Source organism: Saccopteryx bilineata, chromosome 1 (genome assembly GCF_036850765.1).
Source record: "Saccopteryx bilineata isolate mSacBil1 chromosome 1, mSacBil1_pri_phased_curated, whole genome shotgun sequence".
Classification (NCBI taxonomy): domain Eukaryota; kingdom Metazoa; phylum Chordata; class Mammalia; order Chiroptera; family Emballonuridae; genus Saccopteryx; species Saccopteryx bilineata.
Genome location: NC_089490.1, coordinates 270,496,480 through 270,518,339, shown reverse-complemented (window position 1 = coordinate 270,518,339; position 21,860 = coordinate 270,496,480). Strand labels below are relative to the sequence as shown.

Here is a 21,860-nt window from a genome sequence, read left to right as displayed (position 1 = left end):
TGTACCACATATCTGTGAGTTGCTGAGAAGCCCCCATTATTTTCATACAGGAACAGTTCTCGCTGCTAATGAGGGAAGGTGAGACCTTAACCCATCTACAGTCCAACGTTTTCTTTGTAAGTGTTCAGCTCACCTTTGTAAGTCAGGAATGCAGAGCTCATCAGTCACACATCAATCTCCTCACTGTGGCTGGTAGTGTAGAACAGGCTTCTCAGCAACCACTGTCTGGCACTGAATGACCCGTGGAGATTAAACGTGTGTACTGGGGGGAAAGTGCCTCACCAAGGCCTTGAACCATTGTTCTAAGACCAGCTTGAGGGGCCTCCAGCTTCCCAGGGCTCCAGGCTGAATCCAGGCCGTAAGGGGCTACAGGTGACATGAGTGGGCTGGGAAAGCCAGCATTTGGAGGATCAGGCATATAGCACTGTGAGGCTGAACTGGTGGTGACATCTGCTGCCCTCACTTTTTTAAAAAAATTTTATTGATTTTTTTTTGGGGGGGGGGGAGAGGAAGGGGGGAAGGAGTGGGAAGCATCCACTCATAGTAGTAGTTGCTCCTTGTATGTGCCTTGACCAGGCAAGCCCAGGGTTTTGAACTGGCAATCTCAGCATTCCAGATCAATGCTTTATCCACTGCACCACCACATGTCAGGGATGCTGCCCTCACTCTAAACTTGGTGTCATTACAGGCCTGAGATCAAGGCAGAAGTTGAAGTGGTGTCTTCCAGAGGCACCTCTAGTAGCCATGATGTGTGGTGTGGGAATGTGGACAGGGAAGCAGCAGAGGTTACTGGGTGCCAGGGGTGTGGGTGAGATTTATTAGAGGGAAGATGTTGAGTCCAACGTATCCATGAGAACCAAGGGAGAAGTCACCTGAGCACCTGGATGTGTGGGACTCACAGTCAGATCTAGGATATGAAAGCCTCATAGAGTCTAGAGCTTGGGGCCTGGGTCTAAAGGCTGCTTGGAGCTGTAAACTTGGGGTTTGAGGTCAGGGGACTGACCTTACTAAAGCAGAACATGGGGTCATGTGCTGGTGCTGTGTCATGAGCATGTCAACACCCAGAGTCACCCAACATGAAAAGGAGTAGACCCTCCCCCAGTGGGCTCAGAAAGGGCAGTCTGAGCCTCAGATTGTGATCACTGATGCTCTCATCCCTCTAATCAGACACCACAGCAAAGAAACCCACAGCCCCCTAACTGCCTATATCCCCAACTAGCAAGATCCCTAAGCACGAACCCTCAGGACCACCCAATTTCTGATGCCCCAGACCCATTTATAAGTCACTGGCAGCTATCTAGTACCCAAATATTCTCACGATGCCCCCCTAAATTCTGGTTTGGGGAAGCACACTTAAAAGGGGGTAGAGGCAGAAAGAGCCTAAAGTGATTTTATGAGCGGCAGGGCCAAGGGTCATAGGCTACAGGACCACTCACTCGCTCACTTTCATGTCTGAAAACTTAACAGACCATAACAATGCACAGAGTAAATCATTAGTAGATGACAAAACCACTCGAAGCTCCCCCCATGAGCACATCAGAGATGGAATGCGACAAGGGGTACATTGCTTTATTGCCTACGTTGCATATTCAAACAAATACAATAAACCCCTTTTTAAAAAAGTAAGGCACGTGAAAAGCCTTTTGTGCAAGTTTCATATTATTTTAAAATTCCTGTTGGTTATTAAGTCTTTCCACTATAGAATTGGAGCAATATAGAAAAGCACATGATGAATGTTTTACATGCAGAATACCTGAAACATTATTTTATCTTACCTCATGGCACAATTAAAAACAGTCCCAAATCAAATGCCTGTATCTGAATACAATATGTCTAGAGTTATGACTGCAAAAATGTTAATCAACTTATCCACATATGTACACAGTTGGGTCCCCAAATATTATATAAAGTCTAAAGAAAGAACAGCGTCTACTGCATCCATGCTCCGTTTCGTTAAAGGTAAAAGATTTGGCATTTTCAGTCTTTTTCCCATACTTCATGTTGTTATTTGTAAAAGGCCAGTGTTATACGATGCTGAAGACCATGGAGAGATACTGTTCATATGACACCTGAATCCAGCCATCCTGATCCGTATCGTACCGTCTGAATATATCTGTCAATCTCTGGGGAAAAAAACCATAGGCATTTAGATTCTGATATTAAACAGAAGAAACAAAGTGAATTTGTTAAAAAGACACTGAGGAACCCAAATCCCTGACAAGAACAGTGCAGGGAGGCACAAGTGGAGGACTCCTGCTTACCTTCCAGGCCAGGCCTGGCCCAGGACTCCTTCATTAGAACCTGCCCCCAGCAGGTGAGGCCCAGCACACAGCATAGGAGGGTAGGCCTCCCTGCGCCAGCTCAGGGTCTGTCCTGCCCTCCATGTTCTTCTGCCTGCAGATCCCCCACCCCAGGGCTCCACTTTAGTCAGTTCACTAGCTGACCATTCAGGTCAGGTCAGGAGCAGAAGAAAGACCACCTGGACCCAATAGCAGGGACAGTCAGGCAAAGGCTAGCCCAGAGGACAGAGCTGGCAACCACAACAGGTTCTGAAGAATCATAATGACAAGAGACGAAAACAATGCCCAGGTTTGTCATGACCTTGGTGGATGGCCGGCTGCCCAGAGAAAGGCTGGAGCCGGGTCATGTGGGCTGCACATGCCCCAGTCTCCTCAGTCCTCCACCTGTTGTGCAGCCAATGCTGGGGCAGGTAAAATGGCTACAACAAACAAGATCAGACACAGGTGACCATCTCCCCAGAGTCAGCCAGGAACATCCCAGTAGGTGTGCAAAACAATGACAAAACACCAGCAGCAAGTAACTCTGGCATGAAGAACAATGGGTAATCTCTTTATGTTTTAGTTGTATTTTTCCAAGATTTCTACAAGTTTTCATGTTGTCAGAAAATTTTTTTGAAAAGCCTTTTTTCTTTCCAGAAAAAGGCAGAAGGAAAACATTTTGAGGGCTTTCTCCTTGTGGCTTGCAGCTTTTCTTTTTGATTCCCCACATCTGTCCAGCATTTAGGGTCATTTTTAAATGGGGTGGGAGGGAGTAGGACTAGGAACTGGCAATCAAGCCCAGGCACAGCTCAGAGGCCTGCCTGGAGGCGGTGCTTGGCCTGTCCTCAGCCCAGGAGGAGCTTCTCAGGGGGGATTCATAACATTACTTCAGCTGTTGAGCCTAAGCGCGGTAACTTTTGCTTAGGCAAGAATACAGGGATCCGATGTTTACTTAAGGGGCATAACCTCAAATGAAATCCTAACCCGAAAGCGAATCAGAGCACCTAATGAGATTTTTATACCGCACCTTTTTCATTCACTGCAAACATGGAACCAGCCTCATCAGAGCCTGAGAGGCAGAGATGAGGCCAGGCTCTCCCCATCTCAGAGATCTGAAGCTTAACAGACCTAGATCAGGAGAGGCACTGACCCATCAGATTCACTGGCAAAGTAATCAGAGACTGACCCACCATTTTAACGGGGAAAAAAATGAGAACGTTTTAAAAAATTCAAATTACATTTAAAAACCTCATGCTACTCACATTTTCAGTGGATTCTAAAGCTGACAAGATGGAAACTCAACTTGGATTCAACTTGCAAGGACTTATCTTCTAGAGATGGATTCTACTGAAATATTGATGGAAAAAACATTCTCTTTCCATAGTGGAATTTGCTCCAGAGTAAGGGGGGGGGGGGTTGTTATAGAATTATTATAATTCATTGGCCATAAATGATAACTGTTGAATCTGAGTGATGGGCACATGAGTTTTTACTATTGTCTGGTTTTTTTTTATTTGTCATAAAATATTTTTTAAAGATATATGTGTTTAGCAATTCAATGCATTTCTAAAAGTTAAAAATCTATGGAACTTAGATCCCTACCTAGAAACAAGAGCGGGGATTTAGAAATGGGGGGGGGGGGGGCAGCCAGGGCAGGTTTAATTGCTCTTTTGTGTTAAGAGGGTGTCTCTGAACAAGTTCCTTAAACTCTGCACTTATTTGTCTTGGGGGTGAAGTATGAGGCCGTAGGATGGACATGTCAGAAACATGTGGGGAAATGGGACATGCAGGGGTCAGTGTAACCCATGAATGCCACCAGATGCTGGTTAGGAATGACACCAACACCCCCACAAGGACCCAAGAGCTCAGGAGCTCACCTCATATAGGAAGGCAGGGCAGAGGGAAGACTACTCAGGAGAGGGACCCATCTCTCTCCTCAGAATAAAAATACAACAAAACTAGCTAGAGTATACACGTAAATAACCTGGTGGATACTGGAAAAAACAACCTCTTCTGAACAGACTGCTCTATAATATTTCCAGGGGAAGAAAGAGCACTATTGTTTATACCTCTGCATAATAGAAAAAAGCTACTTCTCCAAAGGCAAGGCAAACTCTTAGAAACTCCAGAAACTAATTTTACATACATCTGACTCCATTAAATCACAGATTCCAGAATGCAATTTCCTTTCCCTCCGAGAACCCCAATTACCTGCAAGACAATGCAGCCCTGAATGAAGTCGTCAAAGGCGATCTGTCCCCGTCCTTGTCTGTCAAACTTTCGAATGAGGATGTCGTGAAACTGGTCAGAGAGCCGGTAGCCTTAAAAGAGAATGGGAGTAAACAGAGTGCCAGGGGAGCAGACGCTTCCCTCAGCACCACACCTGCCCCCTCCCCACACACCTTATCACAACTGATACTAAGTGGTCGGGGCAGGTGGGAAACACACAGTACACAATTATTCAGATGCACTCTAAGCTACACTAGTTACTCAGCAGCGACCACTGCTGACAGGTCAGAGCGTCGTCCTGGAGGGCGAGGAGTGACTGGAGGCAGGACCGCACTGCGAGCTGAAGGATCCTGTGAACTCACTAGTTCACATCACACCTGCACTTGACCGGGTGGCCCCACCACAGCACCCTGCGGGGCAGCCAGGCCGAGTGTCTTGAATGCAGCAAAGTGATTATTTTAAAAAGCCCTTTATTGATAGATTTTATTATTTATTAACCTAGACATGAAAGTTCTGAATAATTCAGGTCCCTGGGTTATGCATTACTAGAGAATGTTTTGAATGATAAAATATCCCTGAGGTCTTCCAATTAAATAAAATGCAAACTTAAGAAAACACGTTGGCAGATATTCCCCCTGGAAATGAACCGATGAGGAAAATGAACATTACAAGGAGTAAGGTAGCCTCAAAAAGTTCAAAACCACTACAGGTTCATCAAATGTTCTGGCAAAGGGTCACTGATCCCATTTCCAATTTACCAGATGTCTTGAAAAGATCTCCAGCAGGAAGATGGCTCTAAAGATGTAAGGGGACATATAACCCCTCGTGTGTGGGATACCCTTGGAGGTCAACAAAACAAAGACACCTGCTTTCTTCCCCTTCCTCCCCTCTCAATCCCACTACCTGTGTGACCATGGTATTGTTACTTATTCAGGAGACAAGATCCAGGTGCCAAAATATTTTTACTGGTTTTCAGTCTTGCTGCAGTCTTTGCAAGGAAATGTACACCTACTGTCTGAGTGAATTTCACAGTTAATTGCCTATATCAACACTTAATACTTTAATGAAAAATACTCAAACATGCAAATATGTGATGGTACCTTCCTGAGTGGCCAGCATGCTCTGTACACCTCTGTAACTTAAGTCCAGGGCCCCCTTCCCTGAAAGCTAAGTAGAAGACAGAATGCCCAACTTAGAAAGAGACAGCAGGTCCTGGATGGCTGGCCCCTATGATTCTCCTCTCCTCATACCAATACCTGGGCTTTTGCTCAGGGAGGACAGACGCCCAGGCTGGTTAGGGCTGAGCTTGGGAAACAGCGACAAGGCTGTGCCTGCTAAGCGGGCGATGAGCTCCTACCCAGACTAGAAAAGGACCAACAAGATAGTAACAATGACACAGTTATCTCCACTAAATACAGACAATGGAAGCAACCTGTATGGGCCCTGGCATTAACTTACAATGTCCCTAATCCTCAATACTACTCAGGGGAAAACAAAAGCAAAGGAAGTCAGACTAGAAAAATAAATGACAAACCAAATATTCAAAGAAATTATCTGAGAGCCAAAATCAAAATCTGGGAGCAGTCAGTTCTCTATGAGGTCCTTCCAGTGAAAATCCACATAATAATTAAAAGGAGGTGTCCCTGCTCATGGCCCCCACAGCCTGGCCCTGGTCGGTACCAGCTGCCCTCAGACCTGGCATGCTGGCTGCAGGGCCACACTCCAACCTGTGGCTGAACACCTTTTTGCTTCAGCATAAAAAGGGGACAAAACAAATGCAGCAAAAAGATGGAAATGCAGGGACCAGTTTAGAATGAGTGATGAGTAAATGGAGGTTCATTACACTTTCACAAAGTTTTCATAACAAGCACACTGGCTTAGTGGCCTTCAAAGCCCTGATGGAAGAAAGGGGAGTTGGGTGTAAAGCAGCCCTGTGCCTGCCTGTCAGAGCTGCCGCGGAGGCCTATTGAGTTAGTAAATTCCACTAGGGGAGCTATGGCCTCTGCACTGGCGGGAGTGAGGGCTGGCCCTCATACCTTCTCATTTCCAGGTCTCTGTACCTGACAGATAGCATATATTAATAAAAAATTTTAAATGAATGGATGGGACTATGAAATCCAGCATGTGCCCTGGCTGGTTGGCTCAGTAGTAAAGCGCTGGCCCAGCGTGTGGATGTTCCAGGTTCGATTCCTGGTCAGGGCACACAGGAGAAACGACCATCTGCTTCTCCATAGTTCAAATGGTTCAAGCGTATTGGTCCAGGCACTGAGGATAGTTCTGCAGAGCCTCCACCTCAGGTGCTAAAAATAGCTTGGTTTCGAGCATGGCCCCAGATGGGCAGAACATTGGCCCCAGACAGGGGTTACCAGGTAGATCCCAGATGGGGCATATGCAAGAGTCTGTCTTCTCTATCTCTCCTCTTCTCACTTGGAAAAGAAAGGGGGTGGGGGGAATCCAGCATGTATACCACTCACATAGCACTACCTGCATGAAGCTCAGAGGACACTTTAGGGCTCAACCCCCAGACTCCCTCATGCATTTGCTGAGCTAAAATTTAGCCCCCTGCTTAACCAAGGCAAAACACTTTTGGAACTTCCTGCTTCTGTGGCACATTTCCTAACAGTTACTACATAAAATCTGCAGAAATAATCAATATGGAAAAAGGATGACAATGTTCCTTTCAGAAAAAACAAGGCTTCAGAAAAGCCCTGGAAAATCAAGAACCAATCACAGGAAGAAATGCTGCAAAAGTATATTTACTTTCTCCAGAAAAAGCTCAGAAGTCAGCAGACTTGTAAGGGACTCAGCACTGACAGTGTGAGGGGCCTGCCTGCTCCTGACCATGAGGGATTTCTGTCTGACCTGCATGGCTCTGCTGTAGCTGCAGACATCCTGGGTCTGACCAGAACTGGGAGGTCTAAGACTCCTGAGGCATTCTCTAAGTAAGCGATTCCACCATGAGCTCCAAGGACTTGGTGGTCACAGCACTAAGTAAAGAGAGGGCTCTGGGCCTGATAAGGTTAGAAAACATCATGTTCCATGGTACCTGAGGTTAATTTACTGGAAATGATTCAAAGGATCTGGGCTCCTCCCAAGCTCTCCTCAGCCTGGCCAGGTCCCCAGCTCCTTTCCTCCCAGCCCTCTCCAGGGCCCCCACCAATCCCTCCACCTAAGGGCAGAGCAAGGTAAATTGCATTCCGAGTTACAACTCCAAGAACCCAAGCTCCACATCTTGCCTAAACCCTGACCACACCTGGTAAACCCAAAGTACCTGTGCCATCCCATAGCCTTTACCTGATACTATATCCAAGTTCATAAGGAAAGAAAGTGACAGAGAGAAGGCAGCCGAAATACATGATCAGAGAAAAATGGAGAGAACAGGACCACATTAACAACCATAAGAATTAAAATGTAGCCTGACCAGGCAGTGGCGCAGTGGATAGAGCGTTGGACTGGGACATGGAAGACCCAGGTTCGAGACCCCAAGGTCACCAGCTTGAGCATGGGCTCATCAGGTTTGAGCAAAGCTCACCAGCTTGAGCCCAAGGTCGCTGCCTTGAGCAAGGGGTCACTCGGTCTGCTGTAGCCCCCTGGTCAAGGCACATATGAGAGAGCAATCAATGAACAACTAAGGAACCGCAACAAAGAATTGATGTTTCTCATCTCTCTCCCTTCTTGTCTGTCTGTCCCTATCTATCCCTCTCTCTGACTCTTCTCTGTCTCTACCACAAAAAAAAAAAAAAAAAAAATCCCCACTTCCTTTCAGATCCATGCACTAGTTTCAGAAGGCCCACTGATCCACTCTGGAAAGGTACCATGAGAACACTCCTGACAGCACTGCACGCACACACACTGAGACGCACTTGAGAATGGGAGCTTGCGCGGACTCTAATGCCCTATCTGAGGCCCACATGTGCACTGCAGCTTAAAGAATCATCTCTTACAGATATTGTTATCTTCTAAGTATTTTATGTATCATGAAATATAAGCTACCCTACACTTTTTTTTTCACTTATTAATTTTAAATTGTTTCAAAGCCACATTCTCAATGTGCATGTGATGTCATTTCAAATTCACAGATAAATGATTGCATAGCTCTTATCTCATTTTGGATGAAAAACTGCCTAAAATTCTCCAAAAATATTAAAACATATTTGTATGATATAAACAAAAATTCCTCATAGACTGGGTTAAAAAAAAATCTTAAGGTGAACAAAATAAAAAGAACTTTAATGCTACCTAGGTTCCAAAATGAAACATGCTACACAATCAAGGTAAATGAATTACCAAAACCTGAGAGTGCTTGCTTGAGCTCGTTCTTGTCAATCATCCCCGAGTTGTCCCTGTCGTAGGTGCGGAAGACATTCTGCCAGTCCGTGATGTACTTCCAGACGCCTGTGAACTCAGTGAAGTTCACGCCAGCCTTGTTCTCACGGTCAAACATTGCTGAGACAAAAAGGAGCATAAGTGGTGTGCAGTGAATGCAATCTGAACATTAATCAGCAAGAGACGGAGCCACAGCAGTTACCTCCCCACATATCTAGCAGACCTGGTTCCTTTAGGCCCAGGATGGCACTCAGCCAGAGAATCCCTAAGTGTTGCCTAATCCCTAAATGAGCATGATTATTTCTAATATCATGGCTGAGTCAGGGGCAAGATCATCTCTGCTGGGGCAGGGTTGGGGGACTGTTACCCAGCTACAGGCCCTGGGAAATGGAAAGTGCAAGCAAAACACACTATTATAGCCACAACAGAAAGGACACTTTACACTGAGACAGGTTCTACAGAAGCACAAACACTGTTGGGTACTCTTGCTTTGCCAGGAAATGCCAGAGCTAAGTGTCCTTACTCCCAGTTCCTAGTTCTAGGCCTAGAACATACCCCCCACCCCCAACCCACCCCCATTCCTCAGGACTGACATCTTCCAGCAGAGGCCACTCCAATGAGAAAGAGACTCTACTGGCTTTAATGTTTTCTTAATAAGGCCTTTCATTTTTAAAACATGAGCCCAATTCCAGGTCAAAATAAAAAAGAACCTACAACTACATTTGCATAATACTACAAAATGAATAATATATAAATAAAAACTCAATCTGAATTACTGCCATAAAGAAAATAATAAATCATTTGGTATCTCTTTTGGTAATGAGATTAACGCATGAAGTATGAGAGTTCTTGGTTTGGTCAGAAGCACATTACATTCAGTGTAGTTTCATGTAATAAAAAATCAAGGGATTCTTCCAGTCAGTGGTAACACAGAATTAAGAACTGCGTGTAGAGTGCCATCCAGTGTGTGCATGAAACCTTCAGGGTTAGCAATGGAAATATCAGACATAAACTAACAGTACAGAATCAGCGAGGGGACAGAGGGCGGGATGAAAGTCCACATCTAACTGGCGTTCTGGGAGAATAAAGTAGAAAGCATACACTGCACCAAGCGGCACACACCTGTTTGCCTGCAGAGGTAGGATGCGAGCACGCTTACTTACATATGATTGATCTGACAGTCACAGGATTAAATGGAGTCCAGGTGCCTGAAAACAAACAGAAACTAAAGTAAGAGAGAGCGATTTGAACTTTCATTGATTGCTATGCTAAGTAAAAAAAGAAGTTTTAAAAAATGTATTTAATGTGGAGGAAAAGCAGTGTCTCTGCCCATCTCCCACTTGTATAAAAATAGTCCACTTTTTCTTCTATATACACAACTGTTTCAGTTCTGGTGTTATACGAAGACACACCTTGACCTTTGAGCTGCAGTGGGTAGGATAGTCTGCAGGGTGCCATGCCTCACACTCAGGGACACTGGTCCCTACAGCACCTCCCAAGTGCCATGCCCACCCGACTCAGGACTTGTCCAGGCTTCTCTTACCCTCATGTGTGCCCCTCCAAAGACACACACACCCTCCACACGACTCCTATCTCCCCTTTAAAAAAGCCTCAGGTGAAATGCTCCCTCAGGGAGCTTTCCCTGAGTGCCCCATGCTCCAAGTTGCTAAGTTAAATCCATCTGCTCTGCCCGTGCCTTCAGACTGCCCTTTTAGAACACCTGCAATAGTCATTACTCCAGAAAAGCAGGGGCTCACCTGTCCCCAGACCTGGCACACATCAGCTCTGGGCAGCACCTTTGTGCAGGTTTCATACACCTTTGCAGGGAGAGTGGGCAGGAGTGTGTATATAAATGTATTAGGAAGTCAGTATTAATGGAAACCAGTATAAAAAAAACTATGTTACAGAAAAATTCCACACAGGCCCTGGCCGATTGGCTCAGTGGTAGAGCTTCAGCCTGGTGTATACATGTCCTGGGTTCAATTCCTGGTCAGGGCACACAGGAGAAGGGCCATTCTGCTTCTCTACCCTTCCCCCTCTTGCTTCTCTCTCTCTCTCTCTTTTTCTCTCTCTTCTCCTCCCCTCACGCAGCCATGGCTTGATTGGAGCAAGTTGGCCCCGGACCCTGAGGATGGCTCCATGGCCTCAGCTTAAGGTGCTAAGAAATGGCTCCAGGCCTGACCAGGCGGTGATGCAGTGGATAGAGCGTCGGACTGGGATGCAGAGGACCCAGGTTCGAGACCCCAAGGTCACCAGCTTGAGCACAGGCTCATCTTGTTTGAGCAAAGCTCACCAGCTTGGACCCAAGGTTGCTGGCTTGAGCAAGGGGTTCCTCAGTCTGCTGTAGTCCCACAGTCAAGGCACATATGAGAAAGCAATCAATGAACTAAGGTGTCGCAACAAAAAACTAATGATTGATGCTTCTCATCTCTCTCCATTCCTGTCTGCTGTCTGTCCCTATCTATCCCTCTCTCTGACTCTTTCTCTGTCTCTGTAAAAAGGAAAAAAAAAAAACCCCAATGAAATGGCTCCAGTTTCAATGGTGCAAGGGCCCCAAATGGGCAGATGGGCAGAGCATCACCCCCTAGTGGCCTTGCTGGGCAGATCCCAGTTGGGGCGCATGCAGGAGTCTGTCTCTGCCTCCCCTTCTCACAAAAAAAAAAAAAAAAGGAAGAAAAATTCCACACAAAGGGGAGTATTACTGTTTCATCCATGACTGCTGTCTCTTCCTTCCCTCTTAGTGCTCCATGCACTGAACTGGGTTTCACAGAAGATGACCCACCACTGACCAGAAGTTAGGAACCACAGCACCAATGGAGTCTCTTCCTTTCTTTGTGTACCCTCCACCTGATACAGACTAACTGACTGTAGGAAGAGTCGTGAGTGTGGGCTGAATTGAGCTGGAGTGGTTTTAGAGATGAGGCCATACCCAGAGTCCATTCTGATTGTGCATATCAACCTGGGGCAGTCAGCAAATGACTTGGCAAAACAAGTGTGAAACAAAAGCAGTACAAGTAAACTAGTTACATAAGGCTGCACACAGGGCTAAGGGCAACTAAAGACATACATGGAGTACACATAGGGCACACTTCTGAGAGGCAGGCTCAGGGACCTGGCTGCCCTGAGGGAGTCTGAGGATCGAAGGGTCCTGGCCTGAGGCTCTGAACATCCACTCATCTTTCTTGTTGCTCAAATGGGACCTGCCTCTTCACAGGAACTAAGGGTTAATAACAACAGCCAACAGGTAATCGACTCTTTGTTGTGTGCCAGTCCTGTGGTCTGGTTCCCAGGCTTAAATTAACATCAGAGCTTAATAACCCACAATGAAGCTAAAATGCTACAATTGTGCAGACATTTCACATTTTGGTTATATTAAGTGTTAAATGCACCTGGTTTATCAGCCTGAAATCTAAACAGTTTTCTATGCAGTTTTCTCTAACAAATCACACTGTAATGCCAATAAGGCATATTCAACACTTGCTGAAGGCAGAAGACACATGTGTTTTTCACAAGCCCTTCACCTCCAGCAAGCCTCTATATCCCAGGTTTCCTGGGCTAACTGCAACTTCAAAAATTCCCATCTGCTCTTTCCAGTAACCAATGTGTCCAAGAATATTAAAACCACCCAGCTTGCAAAAGATTTCCTGTCAGACTTTTACATAGAAATACATGTTTACTGTATAAGTTTTGTCTCAACTTCATCTCAAAGAACCAAAAACGGAAACATACTATTATTACCCCTTTAAACTGAGTACACAACTTTTCACCCATAACTTAGGAACAGTGCTAAAACCTTAAGAAGCAATGCTGCAGGAAGGGTGTGCTTATGGAACATGCCGCCTTCTGCATGGTGGTCGGTCACCACTGAGGGCTTTAGCGTTTTCCCATATAAACCAACAGGCACAAAAATGATTTTAGGAATTTGTATCTGCTCATTTCTCAACAGGGGAAATCCCACTCTGCTCTGCAATAAAACATTGCCTTTTTATTTTCCAGAGTTTTCTTTCTTGAAATTATATCCTTATTAACCACAAACTTAAATTTTGGTGGATGAAGACTATACTGATGGTAGAGTTAAGTCTTCACAACATCTCACATACCTACAACTGAAATTTCTAAGTACTTAGAATCATTTGGGGAAAACAAAACAGACGCTTGCCATCATCACTGGTGATCCCTGAGCCCTTCCCTGCAGCAGACCCAGAATTCAGCCTTCCTGGGCTTCTCTGACAGAGCAACTTGTGAGGACGGGGTAGAAGTGCCACAGGGCCCAGACGCCATTCAACACATGAATTTGCCAGGACTTCGGGGCCTCTTCAGGTTCAGCAAAATCCCACATTTCACCAGTCACCTTCAATTACGGCTTTAAACAGCCACAACTGGAAATACGTCTTTTCTGAAAAGCCATCTAAATACAGACCAACAGCACAACAATGCCTAAATCCTTTGATCTGACAAACACCCTTTCTACAGAAATATCTTGTTCCATGAAACTTTGGTCCAATCACTACAGTAGTTACATTAATGAAAATTAAAACAATGTAAGTGTCTTATGGTGAACACGACTACCATTGGGTAGATCCGACAGTGCCTTGCAGTTCTGAATCAGTCAGGGCAGGACCTGGTGGAGATGGTCTTGGCTAGAGAGGGAAAGGGATCTCAACTTCCAGCCATCTTATTTATACAACCAAAGACACTAAGGCCGGGAATGTCATGACCTGCCCAGGCTCCTGCAGTAACCTGTCAGCAAAGCGAGGTCGGCCAATCCCAACCTTCTTTGTTTCTATCTGAAACTCAGGTGGGCAAGTTTCTAGGAAAAGCAGATGTGACAGGCTTTACTGAGGGTACCCCGACCTCCCTTGGGCTGGATAAATAACTAGGACAACAACGCTCACGGTGAGTTTATTATTGCAAAAGGACAGAGAGTAAAATCAGCAGAGGGAAAGACACTGGGACAAATCTGGGAGAGACCAGACACAACTTCCAGAGCCCCACGTGCAGTTACATAGGCACACAGGACACAACCCTCCAGCGAGAGGCTGATGACACACGTGAAGTGCTGTCAACCAGGGTAGCTCCCCTGAGTCTGGGAGTCCAGGCCTTTTCCTGGGGGTCAGTCATGGAAGCTCCAGATGCCCAGAGAGAAAACAGGTGCTTGCCATCACTGAATCTAGTGTGAACAGTCCAGACAAATGGGTACAATGAGCTCAAGGCCCTCAGTGGGCAAAATCCTCTTTTTAAAAATATATATATATGTATTTGTTGATTTCAGAAAGAGGAAAGGGAAAGGAAGAGGCGGAGAGAGGGGGAAAGAGAAACATCGAAACATCAATCTGTTTCTGTATTTGCCCTGACTGGGGAGAGAACCAGCAACCTTTATACACAAGGACAACGCTCTAACCAACTGAGCTATCCAGCCAGGGAAACACTCTTATCAGTTAGAACATTCCGGAGACAGTCCATTATCCAACAGGCCCTTCCAGGAAATGTGCAGGCTGAGTAACCCAGCCTGCTGAGTGAGGCCTCGCCCACAAACAGGCAGATGGGGGCTGCAAGTGAGTATCACTCCCTCTGCTGCATCAGGGCAACAAACACCATCCTCCACGACACTAGGCTGGGGGCAGGACAGGGACACAACAGCAGGAACTATCTGCCTGATGGTCTCATTTCTCTCATATATTCAAATATGGGATCCCCAAGAAAGATAAAACTTTATTTTCATAAAAAGACCTTAAAAATATGTGAATTTTTATTTTTTAAAGTATAGCTAATAATGCCTCCTTAAAATATATCAATATTTTCTGTTAAGGCAAACCTTAAAGTACAAAAGAGGCTTGGACAAAAAATTACTTGTCATAAAAGTAATGTGACAGTAAATAAGTAAATAGTAAGTGAGTAAATAAGTGCCTAAAAGGCACGATAGTTTGTGACTGGTTACTTTAAAACAAAGGCACTAGGTCCCGGCTGGGTAGCTAAGTTGGTTAGTGTCACCGTGACACACCAAGGTTGCAAGTGTGATCTCCAGTCAGGACACACACAAGAATCAACCAATGCATGCATAAATAAGTGGAACAACAAATTGATGTTTCTCTTTTTTCCTCTCTCGTTAAAATCACTAAATAAACTAATTAAAATGAAGGCACAAGAAGAGTCCTCTGTCTCTTCATATCCACTGACCACACAGGTCCTGAGAGCAGCCATTTCTGGATGCTTTCCTACAAAGGACTCAGTGTGTGGGACCTACAAAAGCGCCTTTCCAAGATGGTTTCAGCTCAACTTTAACAGAGAGCACTCCAAATTACAGGTCTAACAGAAGTGAGAGATCATGCTGCTCTGTAACTTCAGTTTCCAACCAGCAATAAACTAATGAAAATAATTTCCTGAAATAGCCCAATAGCCTAGTTCTAACATGAAAACAGAAGCCCATTCCTGGGAGAAAAATCAGAACTGAAAGTTAACTTCAATTATACTAGCTACAGGAATCTAAGGAGGAGTGAGGAGAAACTGATGTCATTTATCCAGTAACCAGCTTGGCCCTCATTCAAGAAGAAACAGCTACAAAAATGATTATAGGAGAAACGAGCACATCAAAGAAAAAGAAATGCTGTTCAAAGGAAGGGACAGCGCACAATGCTGTAAGAGGAAAGGGGATTGAAGACATGGTGGGATAGGTAGACTTCATTTTAAAGCAAGGAGAGGCAGGCGTTCTAAGCAGAAGGAGCAGAGACCCCAGGTCTGTGTGGACGCTGCAGGGCACTAGAAGCATTTGGTGGTCGCCAACATGAAAAGACAGGTTGTAAAGCACCAGGGTCAGCAAGGGCCTGACTGAGAAGCAAACCCAAGGTGAAATGTGAGCAGCGGCCCTGAGGTGCACCAGCAACACACACTTCTGGATTCAAATCCTGGCTCTGCAATGTGAGAGCGACAAGGACAAGCAAAATGGTGGAAATACTATCACCTACCCTGTGACACTGTGAAAAGAACTAGAAATCTGTACTCATCAATAACCTGCCTTGCTGCAGAAAAAGTTTATGATAGTCACAAGAGAATATTTTAATTATGTTGGACGGGAGGAGAAAAACAGGATAAGAAACCAAGGAGTCTGAGCCTACGTCGAAGTGCATCTTATTACCAGTAAATCACAGATTTAACTTTAAATTTTTAGTAGTTAATTTGAAGAAGAAAACATAACTGGTTAAAAGATGCAGTGTATATAAGACATAAACAAGACAGAACAATCACCACAGCTGCTTAGTACATAAGAAGCACCACACTCCCAGGGAGAAGTGAAATGGCCATTTCTTTGAGGCTGTCCTAGAGGGCACAGTGGACGTGAGGCCACTTCTCTCAAGGTTAGGTGACTGCTGCATGGAGCCAGTTCTTACATGCCCCCAACAAAAACTGAGGGAATCCCATAGCGCAATTCAACAAAAGAGAGTCTAGAGGGGCCACTATAAGATTGTCCCAATATATACCTGTGAGTTGGGTTAAACCAGGCATTGATTTCAAAGTACCTTAGGAAGGGGAAAATGGGATCCTTTTGACAATCCTGTTAAAATTCTCTCTCAATCAAGCAGGCTCCTGGTTGAGATTTAGTAGCAGCAGAGTTTGAGACTAGTTCTGACACCTCTAGTAAAGAGACAGGAGCCTAATTCACGGGGCATTCACACCTGCGGAGCTCAAACGACAACACTGACCATGGAACAAGGTTTGTTAAGCACCCAGCACAGTACCTCCATGTAGTGGATGATCAGTAGGTGGTAACCATCATCACCACTGTCATTAGGAAAAAGGAAACCCATTAAAGACCCAAGCTGGCTCCTTGGCCAGTAACAGTGGCAGTAACACCAGTATTCCTCATCAGTAACAATACTGAGCCCTTGCTCTGTGCCAGGCAACACACCAGTGCCCTGCAAGCATTTCCTCAATTTCCCATCCCAGTACTGTGGGACACAGACCCAGAAAGGTCAAGTCCTTGATCAAGGTCATACTCCCAGAACTGGTAGAGCTAGGATGTGGATCCAGGCAGGCTGCCCCAGTGACCCACTGAGTCCCTCCACCCCTACTGAGGTAGACAGATTTAGAGTACTTGACCATCACTGCCAACTGAACAGATTTTTTTCTTTAGATTTTTTTAAAATTTTCATTCAGTTTAGAGAGAGCAGAGAAAGAGAAAAAGAGAGAGAGAAAGAAAAGGGAGGGAGGAGCAGGAAGCATCAACTCCTATATGCCTTGACCAGGCAAGTGCAGGGTTTTTAACCGGCGACCTCAGTGTTCTAGGTTGACACTTTATCCACTGCGCCACCACAGGTCAGGCTAAACAGTTTTCACACAAACCCTAAACCTGGAAAACACTCTCAAAACTTAAAGCTAACAGACAAAAATGAGATGTCCAAACGGATCACAAATTAGACCTCACTCAATGGAGAAGAGCTCAAAAGAGAAGTGTTACCCGGCAGGGCTGTGGGGTCATTCTCACTGCCATGGTCAACATCTTGAACATTCAGCCACAATTAACATATGATGTGACTAAATCATTCAGTTTTTGGTCAACACTTAGAAAATTTTAAGCCAGGACTTGCCAGGCTGTAGCCTGCTGGATTCCAGTTGCCTTGTGTATCTCTCTAGCAACCCTCGTGCAACTCAAGCACTGGGGACACAAATTGAAAATAAAAAGGGGTTAATAATGATCAGAGACTAATCAAGAAGGTACAATCATCAAGGCAAAAGTAATGGAATTTCCTAATTTCCTAAAAACAAACTATATAAATACACATAAAATTGTATACCAACATCTGTGGCCCACATATGTTCAACACTGGAAACAAAGTCAGTGAAATCTACTCTTCTATAAAGTAAACGTATTAAGGAAAATACAAATCCTCAGCTTCCTGCAAATTACAAAGCAATACATACACTAACACTGAGGTCCTGGCATGTGCTAACAGTGCAAGGCAGGCTTTCTCTCACGCCATCCCCCCCCCCCCCCCCCCCGCACCCTTGGTCTTTCTCACTCCCTAGTCCAGTTTTTCTACATCAAATTGCTTGCCACTAATAAAATGAGCCTTTCACCATTTTCATAACATCTAAAAATCAATCCTTTTCTTAGCATATTTTTAGTGGAAAGGCAAACTACAAATATAAAAATCAGAAAAGACAGTGGCATCTGAGGGATCAGAAAAAGAATAGTCAGGATATTTAATAAAGTAAAAGGTCTCTAATAATACTTCTACAATTAATCACACTGAAACCAGCAAGAACTCAACTCCACAGAGAGGCCACAACACACCACCCACGAGAGCTGTAAATCCCAACATTGACAAGACCCCCTTCCCACAGTACAGCCGCCCCTAGGACCTTGGTGATCCTCTGCAGAAGGGTCACAAAGATCAGTTACATAAGAATTCAATAATCTTCAAGATTCTTGAAGTATCATGTATCTGTTGTACAAACCTAAACTTCCTATCCCTCCCTAAACCCTACAACCCCAAACCTGCAGTTCTCAGTGTTTCCCGCCTGACCTGTGGTGGCGCAGTGGATAAAGCGTTGACCTGGAACACTGAGGTCGCCGGTTAGAAACCCTGGGCTTGCCAAGACACAAATAGGAGTTGATGCTTCCTGCTCCTCCCCCACTTCTCTCTCTTCTCAAAAAGGAATAAAATCTTTTTAAAAACTGTGTTTCCCTATGCTCATCCACACACACAGTTGTTTCACAAGGCACTCAGAGTGGCACTGATGACAACCAGGAAACCACTTGGCAAAATAATATCAAAAGCACCTCCATCATGTGCCAGTGATAATAATTAAGTCTACAGGTGGGTCAGGCTTGCAGTTTAGAAGTCCTGATGGCCAGGTCACACTCACCGTTGGACAGTGCTTGCTGTAGCTCATTGTCGGATATCACCCCGCTCCTGTCTTTATCAACCCTACAAAATCAAGACCAAATCAGCTGGTGAATAAAGTTCATGAAAAGCAAGCCATGGCAAGCACAAACATAAATTCTGGTATTTTCCTTCACGTGGACCTTTCAATTTGTTCTGCTGGGAAATAAGGAAATGCTGGAGCTCCTTTTCTCAACCTAGTACTCCACTTGCCAAATTCCAAACTGGTTCCCTCCAAAGAGGCCGAGTCATTCTGTCACTCTAGTTTCCCCTTCTTAGGCCTTTCTCTTCCATTCTCCCTTGGCCTCAGTTCCACCCGCATCAGTTTCTCTCGTTCTAAAACAGGAAAAGATTCTCTCGATAAAGTCATTCCCTGACCATGAGTCACTCAAGTGTCCGTCATTCATTCCCTGGAAGGCCGGCCACGCACAGAAGGAGGTCAGGTAAAGATCACCTGTCCGGGCAGCCATCATGTTCCAGCTTCTTTCCTGGTTGCTGGCACTTCAATAGCGCCGCAGTAGAGTCTTGTTTGTTTGTCTGAAACTATAGCATCCCCAGGCGACTCTCCCGGAGCAGCAAGAACGCGCCCCTAAACTGCGGGGGCACTTAGCTATTAGGGGCGGGGGGTGGAGGCAGAGCCCCAGGACCTCTTTTGCAGGTTCCGCACCGCGGGAGGGGCCCGGAGCGAGGGAGCAGCCCGGAGACAGAAGAGGACAGGGCAGGAAACAGGAGGGGAGGAAGCTGAGCGGAGGCCTGGGGAATAGCTGGGGGGGGGGGGGGGACCACAGGGGGACAGGAGATCGGGGAAAGACTGGGGGGAGGAGGAGCGGAGGCCGAGGGGAGATCGAGGGCAGGCTGGAGTGCAGGCTGGGAAGGGGCTAGGGGTGGAGGGAAAGGAGGAGGGGAGAAGCAAGGGGAGAAAACAGAGCAGGAGGCCGCGGAGAGGGCGAACTGCAGGCTGGGGAAAGGCCGGGGGGAAGGAGGAGTGGAGGCCCGCGACTCTTTTAAGCGTCCGCGCGCCGGACCTCACCTCTGGAAGACGTTCCACAGGAAACTCTGGTCCGGCAGCGCCGCGCCAACGGCTGGGCCGGGGCCAGGGCCGGCCCCGGGACCCGGGCGGTAGGGGTAAGCGGCCATGGGCCCAGGGGTGCGGCTACACTGGGGCGTCGGCGGCGACACGGGACGCCTTAAGGTGGCTGCACTTCCGCCTCTTCCGCGAGCTTGGCCTGGAGCTCAGGCTACTTCCGGGGCCAACAGGAAGTGCGTGTCTCCGGGAAGGTCACGGGGTCTACCGCTGCCAATCCCTTCGCGGCCCCGTTGCCAGGCAATGCTAGATACAGCAGGTCTGGAGGGTGTGGCCTCCTCCAGGTTCGGGTACCGCTTACGTCAGACCCGCAGGGCGCACGTGAGGGGCGGGAGGGACTTCACCCCGGTACGTTTAATTTCTGCACCAAAAGGAAGTTGTGAAAGCGAATGTGACTGGGGAAAACGGGCGTAGGATACCCTTACGCTTCTTTGGGTTTTCCAACCCCTGTTCCCGCCCTCTTCCTCACGTCGGCGCGCTTTTTCCGGGCCTCTCGGCGCCTGCGGACCGGGGACCTCCACGTTCCTGGCCAGGGCATCCCATTCTCCCAGTGACAGACACCGCCCTCATCTGGACGGTGGTGCTACTCGGAGAGTTTTTAGCGGGATCCCTAGTTTAGGACACTGCCGTCCCCCTCCTGTCCGCCAGCCTCTCCCCTCTCGCCCAGGTCTGAATTCAGAATTTGTTCCCATACGTTCATAGACTTCCAGCTTATTAGATTTTAAAATTTATGATTCAGTGACTTGTTCCATCCTCAGAGCTGGGAAGCATTTCCTACCAGAACAAGGCCTGGGACCCAAGGACAGGGCTTTTATCAGAGGCACCTGAGACTTTGCTCCCTGTGGACACGAATCCATTATTCAGCGCTCTGGGCATAGCTGCAGATCTGACCAGCGATCAATTCTCCCAACTCTGACTCTGTTCCATTTAACACCAAGCTACATGCTGAATAGTGCTTTCAAATTCCACAAAGAAACTAAGACATACTGTGACTTTGGCATTCACCCAAAGTACTAATCCTCAAACCTTTTCAACAATGCAGATTTTTTTCCTCATGACTCTGAATTATGTGGTTTCTAGTTTTTTCCTCAAACATTCACATCACTTGAACAGTCTTTTTTCTTTTCTTTCTTTCTTTCTTTTTTTTTTACAGAGAGAGAGAGAGAGAGAGAGAGAGAGAGAGAGATAGACAGGGACAGACAGGAACAGAGAGATGAGAAGCATCAATCAGTTTTTCGTTGCGCATTGCAACACCTTAATTGTTCATTGATTGCTTTCTCATATGTGCCTTGACCACGGGCCTTCAGCAGACCAAGTAACACCTTGCTCGAGCCAGCGACCTTGGGCTCAAGCTGGTGAGCTTTTGCTCAAACCAGATGAGGCCTCGCTCAAGCTGGCAACCTCGGGGTCTCGAACCTGGGTCCTCCGCATCCCAGTCCGACACTCTATCCACTGCGCCACCGCCTGGTCAGGCTGAACAGTCTTTTTTAGGTTTTCCACAGCTCTTTAATTTGTAGTTTCTGAAATCCATCTTTATTCTGTCTTCCATCTCTGGCTCCCTTTTTGTTCCCTAGAACAGTACAAAATAACTATGATTTCCAATTTGTAAGTTTTTCAGTACAGTATGCAGAGGGTAACTTAGGCAAGAAAGGTCTCAGTGGCTGCAAGGGGCCCTTGCCTCCCCCTCTCCACAGGGTCACTGGCTCCACCAACCGTTGGCTTAGTCTTCAGCCTGGATTGGCAGAGCCAGTACCATTCGTGGGCCCCGGAAAGGCCCCATTCAGCTTTGTTTAGTTCTAGGGGTGGGAAATGATTCTTTCAAGGTCAGAACTACCATATGCTTACAATGAACTAGAATCTACCCTAGTGTTTGTTACTTTATGTAACCCTCATACCAGCACCTGGTAGCACAGTACCAAGGTCCACATTTTACTGATGAGAAAACCATGGCTGCCTAAGGTCAAATGGGCAATTGAGTCTGTCTGCTTTTCCTGCATTACCTCAGTGGTGGCAAGGCTGACTCTTCAAAGGGAGATTAATTACTAGGAAATAAAGATGTAT

The 21,860-nt window shown here is 46.3% G+C and overlaps 1 protein-coding gene across 2 annotated transcripts; it reads right to left on the bottom strand.

The window, feature by feature from the left end:
• Positions 1-1,548: 1,548 nt before the first annotated feature.
• On the bottom strand, positions 1,549-19,953 carry PDCD6 (programmed cell death 6). Of its 2 annotated transcripts, none has more exons than XM_066243049.1 (6): positions 19,746-19,953; positions 18,699-18,760; positions 9,998-10,042; positions 8,796-8,954; positions 4,491-4,600; positions 1,549-2,123 (listed from the first exon to the last, which is right to left on the bottom strand). In XM_066243049.1, exons 1-6 carry the CDS (start codon positions 19,850-19,852, stop codon positions 2,025-2,027), a joined length of 582 nt encoding a protein of 193 aa, XP_066099146.1. In that variant the 5' UTR covers positions 19,853-19,953; the 3' UTR covers positions 1,549-2,024. The 2 variants fall into 2 exon arrangements, with proteins under 2 accessions (XP_066099146.1, XP_066099154.1); XM_066243057.1 differs by having other exon boundaries at positions 8,802-8,954.
• Between the last annotated feature and the right edge of the window lie 1,907 nt (positions 19,954-21,860).

What these genes read in the sequence shown, in the direction of transcription:
- PDCD6 (XM_066243049.1), bottom strand. Translation starts at nt 19,852, where the DNA reads ATGGCCGCTTACCCCTACCGCCCGGGTCCCGGGGCCGGCCCTGGCCCC. An exon ending in CTGTGGAACGTCTTCCAGAG is followed by an intron (nt 18,761 to 19,745) that starts GTGAGGTCCGGC and finishes TTGATTTTGTAG; the next exon opens with GGTTGATAAAGACAGGAGCG. An exon ending in ACAGCAAGCACTGTCCAACG is followed by an intron (nt 10,043 to 18,698) that starts GTGAGTGTGACC and finishes GTTTGTTTTCAG; the next exon opens with GCACCTGGACTCCATTTAAT.